General features: G+C 36.8%; 1 protein-coding gene across 1 annotated transcript; it reads right to left on the bottom strand.

Moving 5' to 3' along the window:
• Positions 1 to 4648: 4648 nt before the first annotated feature.
• LOC122665401 lies at positions 4649 to 5497 on the bottom strand. Its single transcript, XM_043861549.1, has one exon. The coding sequence runs from the start codon at positions 5495 to 5497 to the stop codon at positions 4649 to 4651; it is 849 nt and encodes a 282-aa protein (XP_043717484.1).
• Between the last annotated feature and the right edge of the window lie 7986 nt (positions 5498 to 13483).

Genomic DNA, 13483 nt, shown 5'->3' with positions numbered 1-13483 from the left:
TGTACAGCCCAATTGCTATGGGGACCAACCATTCTATTAATTGGTGCATCGTAGTTATCTCTGATGTGGAGGTTCTATAGAACGGTCATCTCTCATGCCTTATGATTTCAAGGTATTGGCTGTTCTCATTTAACCCCTCCTAAATCATTGCTCAATCTAATTGTTAAATAGTTTCATGCATGGAAGTGATAATGATCTTTCCATCTTAGTTAATCAACGATATAGAGGATACGTGCACAAATCGGATCAATGATTTACTAGAGATGATTATAAGGTTTGTCTTATTTTCTTATGCAATTAATGGTTTTTCAATTAGATTTTATATTTTCATTATCTCTCTTTGTGTGTGTGTGAAACATGGAAATGACATTCTATAACCCTTGAAGCAAAAAACAATAATGCATTTGTAACTCGAAGGAAAAACAGTCAGCATGAAATACAAGATTTCTTACATCTAATAAATTCTAAACTTAATTTCCACTAAGAAATCACTTTTTGTGTCTCAGGAGGCAGATCTATAAAATATGGCTTATTTCCCTCTTTCTCTCTCTTTGGTAGAATGAAAATTTCATTAAAAAACAAAAGAAAGCAATTATGTGCTTTTAAAATTGTATAATCTATCTCAAAAAAATCATTAGGGAAATGTCTGGTAAACTTAGCAACCAAATGAGCGATAGAAACACCATATCTTTTAGCAACTAATAAGAGAAATGATGAAAAGAGATCCAAAGCACTCTACTATCCAAAAAACATGGTTAAGAGTCCAATCCACATTCAATGGAGGCTTGGCATAAACTTTCACACCAGTTGAAGAGTATTGGAATATACAACCTCATCATCCAAATTAAGATCCTAAGATTTTTGACAAAGCTTCTCATATGATGTATTTGCTTGTATCTCTTGCCACTTTGGAGCCTTCTATTTGCCTCCTCCCATAGGCAGAAATCTTTTAGAATAATTATATATCAAAAAGGCATAAGCCCACTTTAATTTATCTAAAACTTCCATTTGCCTCCTCCCGCATACATGATCAACATTAGATCAATTCCTTTGAAACAGCTTGTATGTAGATTTGGTATTTGTGGTCGCAAGCATCGGAGGCGTTTGGGGTTGTCTCCTCTTTGTTTTCCTTTTCTTTTGGGAGAGAGGGGATCTGGATTTTTGAGTTGCCTCTTAGATCACGGTCTAGGACCTGAAATTTCTATTTCCTCTTTAGGAGAGAGGACAAGAAAAATGGTCTATATGCTGCATATTTGAGGAGTTCTTAGCGGCGGTAAATACATACCATCGCTAATACGAAGTCTTTTGCGGCAGTTTTCTCTTAACCGCCTATAAATTCCCTTTAATAAGATACTTTAATGGTGTTTGAAGCTTACCACTGCTGAATATGAGTTTAAGCTGTGGTAAGGTAGTACCGCCTCTGAAAATATATCCCAGTTAAAAATGGATCAATATTACTACTTCTAGAGACCCAATTTAGTAATGGTATTTTATTACTGCCACGAAAACTCATATACTAAAATACAACAACAACAACAACAACAACAACCATAACCATGTCCCAACTAAATGGGGTGGCTACATTGGATCCGAAGAGGCTGTGATAGTAATAGAAACAAGAGAAGTAGAAGAGAGTAAAAAGTGAAGAGGAGTAAAAGGAAGTAAAAAGATAAAATACAGTCACTAAAGGAAAAAAGTCTTAGCAGTAGTCAAAGCATTATTCCAGAAACATCCCCTATAAGGGGTCGGCTACACAGGTCCTTGTCGTCCAAACAACTCTATCCGCGGTCATACTAGGGTCGAGCCCCGCTAAATGCATATCCTTTCTTACAATCTGGTCATTCCTCCTTACTGGTGCATCCATGTATCTTCGCTGGACATGACAATACCACCTCAAGCGGCTCTCACGGAGCTTGTCCTGGATTGGTGCAACTTCCAATTCGGTTCTAATACAATCATTCCTTACTTTATCTCTCCTGGTCTTGCTGCATATCCTCCTCAATATCCTCATCTCTGCTACACTCATCTTATCTATATTACTCTTCTTAACGGCCCAACATTCCGCCCCATATATCATCGGTGATCTTATTACTGCCATGTAGAATTTTCCTTTAAGCTTAATAGGCATGCGTTTATCGCATAAAACTCCTGATGCACCTCTCCACTTCATCCATCCTATTTTAATTCTATGGGAAACATCATCCTCTATATCCCCCTCTTTGTTAATTGTTGATCCTAGGTATTTAAAGTATTCACTTGGTGGCATAGTTAGAAAACTCGTTTCGTTTCGGTGTTTCGGGTTGATAATTTCGGATATTTCGGTCAAAATTTTGCATTTTTCCGTTATGTTTAGGTAGGTCATTTCGGTGGGTTTTAGGCCAAGTTAAGGCCTGAAACTTCATGGAAACCCTATATTAGGTTATATAAACACATTTTAATGTTCGAATTGCAAAAATAGTCACCCAAAGTGGTGTTTTGGATTTGCACCATTGATTGGCAATGTACGGTCGAATCCTAATGTATAACTTAGTTAATTACACATACACATTGTTTAAGACTTTAAGTACTAGAGGACATAATATATTAATGATTAATAAGCAATTTAAACAAGTAAATTAACTTTGAAGTTGCAAACATAAAGTGAATGACTCATAAGTCATAACTTAAGTCATAATATTAAGTACAATAAGTAAATAACAAGTTAAGAAGATGATATCAATATGACAATATCCCCAATAGCCCAATACAAGTCAAGTAGTCATCTAGTGACTCAAATGTTTACAAATATTCTAATAATAATTATTTCGACATCCAGGATCAACCCTACTCATAGTCCGATGGAGCCGATGTGCATTGTTCTCCGACTGTAGGACAAATGAATGCCACATCATAGTATGGGAGAAGAAACGACCAAGACTAATGAGGAGAAAAAAACCCAAAAAAACCAGAGCTTGTTAAGTCTCGGTTGAAATTTTGATCAAGACTAACGAGTTTTGGTATTTATAAAGCTACTTTTGAAAAAGGAATCTCAATATCTTGCGAGATTTTTATTTTGTCTCTAGATATCGTGAGATGGTCAAAATTTCGATCGAGTTTTTGCATTTTTTTTATTTGAGCTTGTGTTTCGTTTCTGTCAGGTCGAGATACTCAAAATATTTGAGATCTCGACCGAGATTTCGCGAGATTTAATACAATGCTTGGTGGTATCTCTTGCTTTCAAGTTTCACCACTTCATCACTTCTCCTAGTTTGACTGAAGTTTATATTCTATTTTTGTACTTCTTAACTTAAAACCTCTTGATTCCAAGCATAATCTCCATAACTCTAGCTTCGCGTTAATCCCTTCCACTGTCTCGTCTATCAAAACAATATCATCAGCTAAAAGCATACACCAAGGGACCTCATCTTAGATATGTCTGGTTAAATCATCCATGATGGGCGAAAACAAATAAGGGCTTAGAGTTGATCCTTAGTGTAACTCAATTGTAATTGGGAATTCACTACTTTGGCCCTCTGCAGTTTTGACACTCATCACCATACCCTTGTACATGTCCTTAACTATAACCACATAGTTACTTGAGCTCCTTCTCTTCCCTAGTATTTGCCAAATAAGCTCTCCAGGAACTCTATTATAGGCCTTTTCGAGGTCGATAAAGATCATATAGAGGTTCTTTTTGTAAGCTCTAAAAATTTCCATAAGCCTCCTTAGAAGGTAAATAGCTTCTGTCATGGATCTCTCTAGCATAAAACCGAATTGGTTCTCCGAGATATCATTTTTTTTTCTTAGGTGAGCTTCAATGATTTTCTCCCATAATTTTATGGTATGACTCATTAGTTTAATGCCTCTATAGTTATTACAGTTTTGGATATCACCTTTGTTCTTATAAATTGGAACTACAATGCTTCTCCTCCAATCATCTGGCATTTTCTTTGTACTCAAAATCTTGTTAAACAGCTTGGTTAGTCAAGATATCCCTCATACTCCTAAGCTATTCCACACTTCAATTGGGATCTCATTCAGTGCTGGGGTTTTGCTTACTCTCATCTTTCGGAGGGCCTCTTTAACTTTGGCCTCACCAACCTGTTGTAGATGTCTATGACCCGTGTTGGCTTCAAAACTATTTCTCTCCACTTCCGACTCCATCCTATCAGTCAAGGTTGCTCCATTTAGTAGATTGTAAAAATATTCACCCCATCTCTCCAAAATATCCGCTTCTCATTTTAGTACTCTACCATCTTCGCTCTTAATGCATCTAATATGGTCTAGACCTCTACTTTTCCTTTCTCTTAATTTAGCTATTCGATAGATCACATTTTCCCCTTCCTTTGTATTAAGTTTTTCATAAAGGTCATCGTATTTCTTCGCTCTTGCTTTTCTCACAATCTTCCGAGCTTCTTTTCTGGCCGCATAATATCTCATTTTTTCCTCCGCCTCGTTAGTCCTTTGCCAAGGCTTAAAACAAACTTTCTTAGTTCTAATGGTTGCTTGGACCTCATCATCCCACCACCAACTCTCTCTAGGACCCATATGCATACCCTTGGAAACTCCTAGAACTTCCATAGCAACCTTCTTAATACACATTGTCCTCTCAACCCACATCTTATTGGTATCGCCCTCAAAATCCCACCTTCCTTGTAAAGCCATTTTATCAGTAAATGACTTTAGGAGAGCTCCTTACAATTCGCCCCCATCTTATCCTAGGACAAACTTGTTTCGCCTTCTTATGTTGCCTCGTACCAAGGTACTTATCCAAGTCCACCAGTCTATGTTGGGCGTTTAAGCTCTCTCCAAGAATATCCTTAGAATCCTTACATGATAGTCTGTCAGATCTTCTAGTAAGGAAGAAATCTATTTGGCTTGCATGTTGTCCAATCTTGTAGGTAAATAAATGTTCATCTTTCTTTTTAAAAAAGGTATTTGCAATATACAGATCAAACGCTATCGCAAAGTCTAGCATTGAGATCCCTTCTTCATTCCTCTCCCCAACTCCACATCCTCCGTGAACCTCATCATAGACTCTACGATCTTTGCCCACATGTTCGTTAAGGTCACTTCCGATAATAAATTTCTCACCTTGACCAAAACATTGTGCTAAACCATCCATGTGTTCCCAGAAATGTAATTTAACACTGTCATCTAATCCTGTCTGGGGCGCATACACGCTAACTATGTTGATAACCTCGTTGTCTAGCACCAACTTGATAGATAGGATCCTATCCCCAAATCTTTTAACGTCTGCAACAGCGTTCTTCAGGTCTTTGTCCACAACTATACTCACTCCACCTCTCCCGCTTTCATCTCCCAAGTACCATAGTTTGAAGTTATCTAATGCCTTGGCTTTTTGACCTTTCCATCTTGTTTCTTGAATACATGCAGCATTGATCCTTCTTCTTCTCATAACATCTATCTGCTCTAAACTCTTACCTGTCAATAATCCAATGTTCCAGGATGCAAATCTAATCCTATGTTTACAAACAAGATTAGTATTACAGGACATGATAAACGGAAAGGTAAGGGTTAATCAAAGCAAAATATAAAAATAGTCAAAACAAAATAAGCGGATCCATGCAAAAGAGTTTGGTTGGGTATAATTAGTGCCGGCTGCCTACTTGACACACCAAAATATGGTAAATACTATAAAATACATAGATGTAATATGAAAGGTATGGTTAAAAGAGGTTACTTAGTACATTATACAGACAATCTCATCCAAACAAAAAATAATAATGCAGAACAAAATGATATAACAAGGCAGATACACAAGATTTAACTAAGGTCTGGTTAGGATAGACCAGGTTACTTCACAATAAACACACTATACAGAGGTGTGGCTTAGTGTATTAGAACAAGAAGAGGTAAAGCAATACAGAGGTATGATACTATATTAAAAACTTAAGCAAGTAGGGATAATGCAATGTAAGGATAATGCAATACAGAGATATAATACCATAATAAAAATTAAACAAGTAGAGATGATGCTCTACAGGGGTGGGGCAGTGTATTAAAAACAATAAGCAGTGGATACTCAACTAGTAGAGGTAGAGCCCTAACAAAGTAGCTAGCAGTGAAATAATAACCACCACTACTACACCAATTAGTAATGTGCAATACAAAATGTAGTAATCAAGTGTAGTAAAACATAAATCAAGCAAGCACGAAATTAAGTGTAGTAAAATGGATAAACTAGTGTAATAACACAATAAGCAAGAAGAACAATAATCAAGTGTAGTAAAATAGTACTCAAGCAAGCTCAAAATTAAATAGAATAAACCAATATGTACACAATGACTGAAAGACCGTGGCCCAGGATAGATCGAATGAGGATGCAGGTAGCTACAGAACCTTGCCCTACTGGAGTAGTCCTGGTTAGGGAAAGGGTTTCTTAGATGAGACGAGAATCAGGGTTGGTGGAAATCAGGAGCAGGTAAAGAGGTGAGATTGAATATTGGGGTGGTGTTGTGTGGAAATCAGGCGTGGGTAAAGGGGTGAAATCGAAGATGGAGGGATGAAAGTCAGATAAGGGAGGATTTCTTTGATGAAGTGAGACCAGGGTCGGTGGGGTGAAAACGAAGATCATGGTCAGTGTGAAAATTAGAGGCAGGTAGAGAGTGTAGGAAAAAGCAAGATCAATGTCAGTGGCAGGTTGGGTGGAATCGGGTGTAGATCATGGGCGGGTAAGTAGGAGGGGTGGAATCGTGATCACGCAGGTTCTGGTCGCGTGGAAATCGTGATTTCTGGGGGGAGAATGGAGAGGGGGTTTAGGTAGTTGATTCCCTTACCTGGGGAAAGCGAGGCAGATAGGGATTTGGGGGTGTGCCTCCAACTTGTGCTGAGCGATCTAAAGATTTCCATACTTAGTTTTATTTTGATGTAATAAATTGAAGCGATTTGAACCTGTGGTTCAATTTAAGTGAATAAGTAGTTTTTAGTTTATTTTGGTTTAGTGGTCATGTGACACTTTTAAGCAATCACATGACTTATGTTTGAAAGAAGAAGTCCAAGCAGTCCAAGTAGTTGTTAGTAGTTAGTAGATTTCCATACTTAGTTTTATTTTGATGTAATAAATTGAACTGATGTGAATCAGTGGTTCAATTTAAGTGAATAAGTAGTTTTTAGTTTATTTTGGTTTAGTGGTCATGTGACACTTTTAAGCAATCACATGACTTTTAAGTCATCCACTCCTCCCCACGGTTTTCATTGGGAGGATGTGTTTTGTATGCCAGTTGGCTAGGGGTCTTCAACTCCTAAGCTGAATAGGTTTTTGGCCTTTTGGCCCTTATAGATAAACTAAATTCATGGGGCTCCTCTTTACCTCACAGTTTTGAAAATCTCAACTTTTAAGCTGCTAATGCAGCTTGTCTTTTTAAAGAAGAATTGTCTTGTATTTGATCTAGGCTGACGAAATCGGTGTTGGATCTGATTGACACCTCGCGGTGGGAAGCCCAGGTGGTTCGAATTGGTTACTTGTCTTTCTCATTGCTATTTACATTTAAGTTCTGCTTTCAAGCAACATTCTACATCAACACAAATCTGATTTCAAGTCTGTTCATCAACAAGTGCTAACAGTCCCTAACCCTAGATTCCTCCTTTTCTAATTTTTTTTTCTCCAGACCTACATTTTGTCCAGACCATTCCAGCTGTGGAAATTGTCCCAAATCTTGACCTAGTGCTCCTCAGCCCTCATAGACTCATAGAGGGCTTGATCCAGTTTTGGTTCAGTGCCCCCAGCCTAACCCCTTCAACCTGCCTACCCCCATCCCATAATCTAACCCTAATTCAAACCATTCCCTTTCAACCTTGCTGCCGATTCTGTAAAGTAGTCTCTGTTTTATTTTTATTTTTTTGTTTTTTTTTTCCGAATGAAACCTTCACTGGAAGACTCCCATACATCGTCTAACCTTAACCCTAACCTCAAACCCTAAACTCCACTAAACCCTAACTTTAAAATTAACCTTTTTCCATTAGTTTAACCCTAACTGAGTGACCCTTTGAAGAATAGATTCTGGTTTTGGTTTTTGGTTGGATTACATTCAATTTAGAATTACATTAAATTGGTATCAGAGATATGGTTGAGGTGAAGATTCGATATTACTACCACCACCACTTGATCTTACGGCAAAGGTCAATGAGATGTTTTAGCAGTTAGCAGCTGAAAAGAAAACTATTAGTAAAGACTGCAACAACTTGAGGGATGTCAAGTTACTTCAGTAAGGGATAGTAATGTACCACCAGAAGATGACAAATACCAGGTACAGTCTCATGTGTATTGAAATAATCGAAGGTATAGGGAAGAAAGAGAATCATCTAGAGCTCCTACAATTCGGCCTACATTTGAAGAGCATGTGAGATCTTATTTCAGTAATGATACTGGTACTCCTCATTGTCGCTTTGATAAACAAAAGGTCAAGCTTGAGTTGAAGGAATACAATGACAGGCATGATCCACATACATTTTACGATTGGTTAGTTGCTGCTTTGGATGGTTATTTTGATTGGTATGATTTATCTGAATCTAGGAATATGAAACTAGCACATACTAATCTAGTAGGATCAGCCTGTGAATGGTGGAGAACCATTGAGAGATCTTGAAGATGAAGGTAGGGAACCCATTAATTGGGAAGAGATGAAAGAAGATCTGAGTAAGAAATATTTACCAAGGCATTTTAAGGCACAATTACAGGACAAGTTAAAACACTCTTTTACCAAGGCATTATAAGGCACAATTACAGGACAAGTTAAAACACTCTTCTCCAAGGAAATTTATCTGTGGCTGAGTGTATGCAACAGTTTGAGTCACTCTCTTCTTGTACTGGCTTTGAAGAGAATGACATCCAGGTGTTATCTCGATTTCTACTAGGATTGAGAGGTGACATTAATAGGACTATTGGTGTTGCTGATGTATCTAATGTTAGGGACTGTTTTGAGAAGGCTCTTGGTGCAGAAGAATTATTGGCATTTATTGGTAGACGGTTTGGTACTCTAGCTGTTGAGAACAAAAAAAATTCTCTACTCCCAAATCTTATACCGTTGGTCCTTCACGTTCTGCAGCTTCTATATGATCAGACTACAAAGGTAAAACACCCTATGCCTAGTACCTATAGGGTGAACTGTTATCATTGTCAAGAGATTGGACACTATGCAAAGAATTGTCCAGTTCATAGGAAGATTGCTGCTGTTTCTGAAAAAGAAGAGACAACTGAAGGTGAAAACCCTGATCTATTTCCCTACCCATTTGATGTTGGTGATTTTAAGGCTGATGAATATGATGATGAAGCTCATGAAGAGTATACATATGATATTAATATGGTTACTCGACTTTTAGTGGCTGAAACCAAAGGCGGAGATTGGAGGCGCAGTTGTATATTCTACACCCGTATGCGCTCTAAAGATCACACTATACAGGTATTGTGGATAGTGGCAGCTGTGTCAATGTAACTTCAGAAGCTTTTGTGAAGAAAGCAGGGTTGAAGATTGAGAAGCATCCAAAACTGTATAAGTAGGGATGTAAACGGATTGAATTCGGTTGGATAGTGGCATTATCATATTCGTATCCGATTATATTCGGACGGATTCGGATAATATCCTATCGGTTTTCGAACGGATTCGGATAATTTCCAGATAGTGATTTTTTGAATATAGGTTCTCCTAAATGGATATGAATACGGATTGAATACGATTTTTTGACTATCCATTGACATATTTACCGTTTTTATGATGAGGGTTAGGGTTGAGACTTAAGAGTTCAGTAATTACCCTTTCTTCTACTCTTCTTAGTCTTTTATTCTCTTACGTTTTTTACTTTTGATTTTTTAATAGATATGTAATTCCATGTATCACATTGCATAAAACAATATATATAAATCAATAGCAAATCTAGAAAAAGAATCACATTATCTTAACTTATAAATTTATAAAAATAAGATAACAAAATCCAATGAGGTAACTTAAAAGGATAGACAAACACAGAGTTGTATTTCAGATATTGTATTACCGTCGGACTGTTAAACGAATCAGATAATAATAGATCGGATAGGGGGATTATCATATTCGTATCCGATTAGTTTTGGACGGATTCAGATTCTCCTAAACGGATACGAATGCGGATCGAATACGGATTTATGAATATCCATTTACATCCCTATGTATAAGGTATCAATGCTGAAAGGTAATACTTTAAAAGTAAATCAGCATTGCTCAGTTCCTTTATAGCTTCATCGTTACTTTGAAGATGTTTGGAGTGATGTTATACCTATGAAGCTCACTGATGTGTTACTCGGGAGGCCTTGGATGAATGACAATGATGTTATGGTTGGTGGTGAGAAGTATAAGTGTGTATTCCAACACAAGGGACAACATACTTTTTTTCATCCCGTCAACATACCAGTTGAAATGCGCCAAAGAAGGTCCTTGCGAATTTACAAAAAGGGTACAGACTCTGAGAAGAAGGTATTAGCTATTCCACAGAAGGAGTTTGAACACACCAGCTAAGAGTCAAGTATGATATTAGCTTTGGTTACTAGAGAAGTCACCACACAACAGGAAGTACACTTCACACAGCCCATCATAGAGTTGCTGTCCAATTTTTCTGATCTAGTACCTGAAGAATTATTTGATGCGTTACCTCCCATGAGGGATATTTAGCATGCTATTGATTTGGTACCTGGTTCTGTACCACCAAAATCTTCACTTTTACAGCCTCAGTCCTATAAAGCACGTTGAGCTCAAACGATAAGTTGATGAGCTATTACACAAGGGGTTCATTGTAGAGTGCTTAAGCCCATGTGATGCAGATCCAATCATCCACCAGCTGAACAAGCACCCCAAATCATGGGCCTTAGTGTTGGAGCCTTAGTCTAGTTTCACACTTAGTTATTTTAGCCTTAGTTTATTTTCTGCATTCTATACCTAGTTTTTTTTTCAATTCAATTGTAAACTTAAATTGAACCGGTTCGTACTTGGTTCAATTTAAGTGAAATGATCCTATTGGCTGATAGGCTCTTATATCCTATTGGTTATTTAGGAATCTCTTTAATTTCAGCTGTTTTAAGTATTTTAAATTGTTTTAAGTTGTACCCCTCCACGATTTATGAAGATGGAAGAATTGTAATAGATCTAGGAATCAGGCCTTAAGCCTATTATATTAATAGAATCGTGGGAAGGCTCCCCTACATTATTCAGACTCAAAAAAAAATCATTTTCTCTGCTTACTGCCATACATGATGCTGCTTTGCTCTTTGAGAGTGTTCCTTGTGGGTAAGATCAAGGAGACCTTGTGAGTCATATCAAGATGGAAGGGATTGGTGGACTCCGATCGATTCCTTGCATCTTGTAGATTGGGAGGTCGGTCATTCTTCAAAGTGTCTTCTTCAAGCTGCCATTGAAGATTTGCTCAATCCAGTAAGTTGATTAATAGTTTCAGTCATCCCCTTCTTCTCCTAACACTCTACAGCCAACCCTAACACCCCCTTTTATTTTATTTGAGTTCCATAAACCTGAATTGATCTTAAATCTGTCCAACACCATTCCCTCATTAGAACTCCACCAGAATTGGATCATAGCTCCCTCTCCTCACCCCTTACACTCGATCCTAAGCTCGGCCCCCCTTCCTAACTCAAACGCTAATCCCCCTTATCTCTACAAAACCTCAAAACCCTAAAATCCTATTTAATCATATCCAACCAACAGAACCTGCTCATATTCCAGCAGGACCATTCCTCTACTGCATAGAACACTTGGCCAGAAGCTCCTCCCTGAACTCCCATCCTAAACCCTAATTTCATCTATTTTCTTATTTCCCAAAACCCGAAAACCTAACCCTAATTTTTTGATTTTTAAATCTTCACTCAAACCTCACCCAACCTACATCACTAGGCTTCTAAAAATCTGCCTAGCTTTACTAAATAAGATCCCACCCCATTACCCTATGTCTAACCCTAGTTTTGACCTAATTTCCGTAAATCTGCCCCAATCGACCAACTGTTGTAGGAAAGTCCTGGTTATTGGCTCCTAGTAGATTTATCATCTATCTAGGACTATATTACCATGTGCTATATCAGCTTTATTTACTCCCAAGTAAGACGGTTCATGGCGTATGTGTGTGAACAATAGAGTGATCATAAATTTGTAAATGCATCGGAGACTCTTCTGTAGTTATCTATTGGCGTCCTAAATTGCTAGATAGGGGTTTTGATCCCAATGGATATCTTGCCACTCCATCTTTCGATTACTTCATCTCTTTTAATATTAAATAAAATATTAATATTTTATTAATGAATTATGTCTACTTAGTAAAAAAATACTGAATTTTATTAATTCATATTGTCTGTTTATTAAATATATATTCTAATATTTTATTAACTAATAAAAAACTAACATTTTATTTATTTAGTGTCTGTACGTAGGTTTTGGCTGTGGATGATGATACAACATGTCTTAGGATTGTTGAAGTAATGCTACAAGCACTCCAATATGAAGGTATTCTATGAAGTTTTCATGTTTTTTTTGGCTAACATAGTGTTTTGTTTAATTTTTTGGTATATGGTTATACAGATAGTACTAGGCCCATTTGACATTTCTCTTTCTATTTCATTGTGGGACATAACAGTGGAAGGTAATCAAAGCAGTGAAACTTCTTAAATGGATAAAAATACCGTCTCTTTAATTGATTCACATGGCTTATAATTATTTTTGTTCATTGTTATCAAAATATCCTAGTAGTCTATAAGAGCACTAAGAACTTGCCAATCTCAAAGATTTGTACATGCATCGGAGAATCTTCTGTAGTTATCTGTTGGCGGCCTAAATTCCTAGATAGGGGTTTTGAACACAATGGATATCTTGAAACTCCATCTTTCGATTACTTCCTCTCTCTTTTAATATCAAATAAAATATTAATATTTATTAATGAATAATATCTACTTTGTAAAAAAATACTGAATTTTATTAATTAATATTGTCTGTTTATTAAATATATATTCTAATATTTTATGAACTGATAAAAATCTAATATTTTATTTATTTAGTGTTGCTACGTGAGTTTTGGCTGTGGATGATGATACAACATGTCTTAAGATTGTTGAAGTAATGCTACAAGCACTCCAATATAAAGGTGTTCTATGAAGTTTTCATATATTTTTTTTTTGCTAACATAGTATTTTGTTTAGTTTTTTGGTATATGGTTATACAGATAATACTAGGCCTATTTGACATCTCTCTTTCTATTTCATTGTAGGACATAGTAGTGGAAGGTAATCAAAGCTGTGAAACTTCTTAAGTGGATAAAAATACCTTCCCTATAATTGATTCACATGGCCTATAATTATTTTTGTTCATTGTTTTCAAAATATCCCAGTCGTCTATAAGATTTCTAAGAACTTGCCGAACTCAAAGATTTATAAATGCATCGGAGAATCTTCTGTAGTTATCTGTTGGCGGCCTAAATTGCTAGATAAGGGTTTTAATCCCAATTGATATCTTGCCACTCG

The sequence above is a fragment of the Telopea speciosissima genome, chromosome 6 (assembly GCF_018873765.1).
Source record: "Telopea speciosissima isolate NSW1024214 ecotype Mountain lineage chromosome 6, Tspe_v1, whole genome shotgun sequence".
Taxonomy (NCBI): domain Eukaryota; kingdom Viridiplantae; phylum Streptophyta; class Magnoliopsida; order Proteales; family Proteaceae; genus Telopea; species Telopea speciosissima.
Note: the sequence above shows the minus strand (reverse complement) of the source record. Positions and strands in the feature narration are given on the sequence as shown.

Bases quoted from the DNA above. Each gene is read 5' to 3' on its own strand.
- LOC122665401 (XM_043861549.1), bottom strand. From the start codon at position 5,497: ATGTCCTGTAATACTAATCTTGTTTGTAAACATAGGATTAGATTTGCA.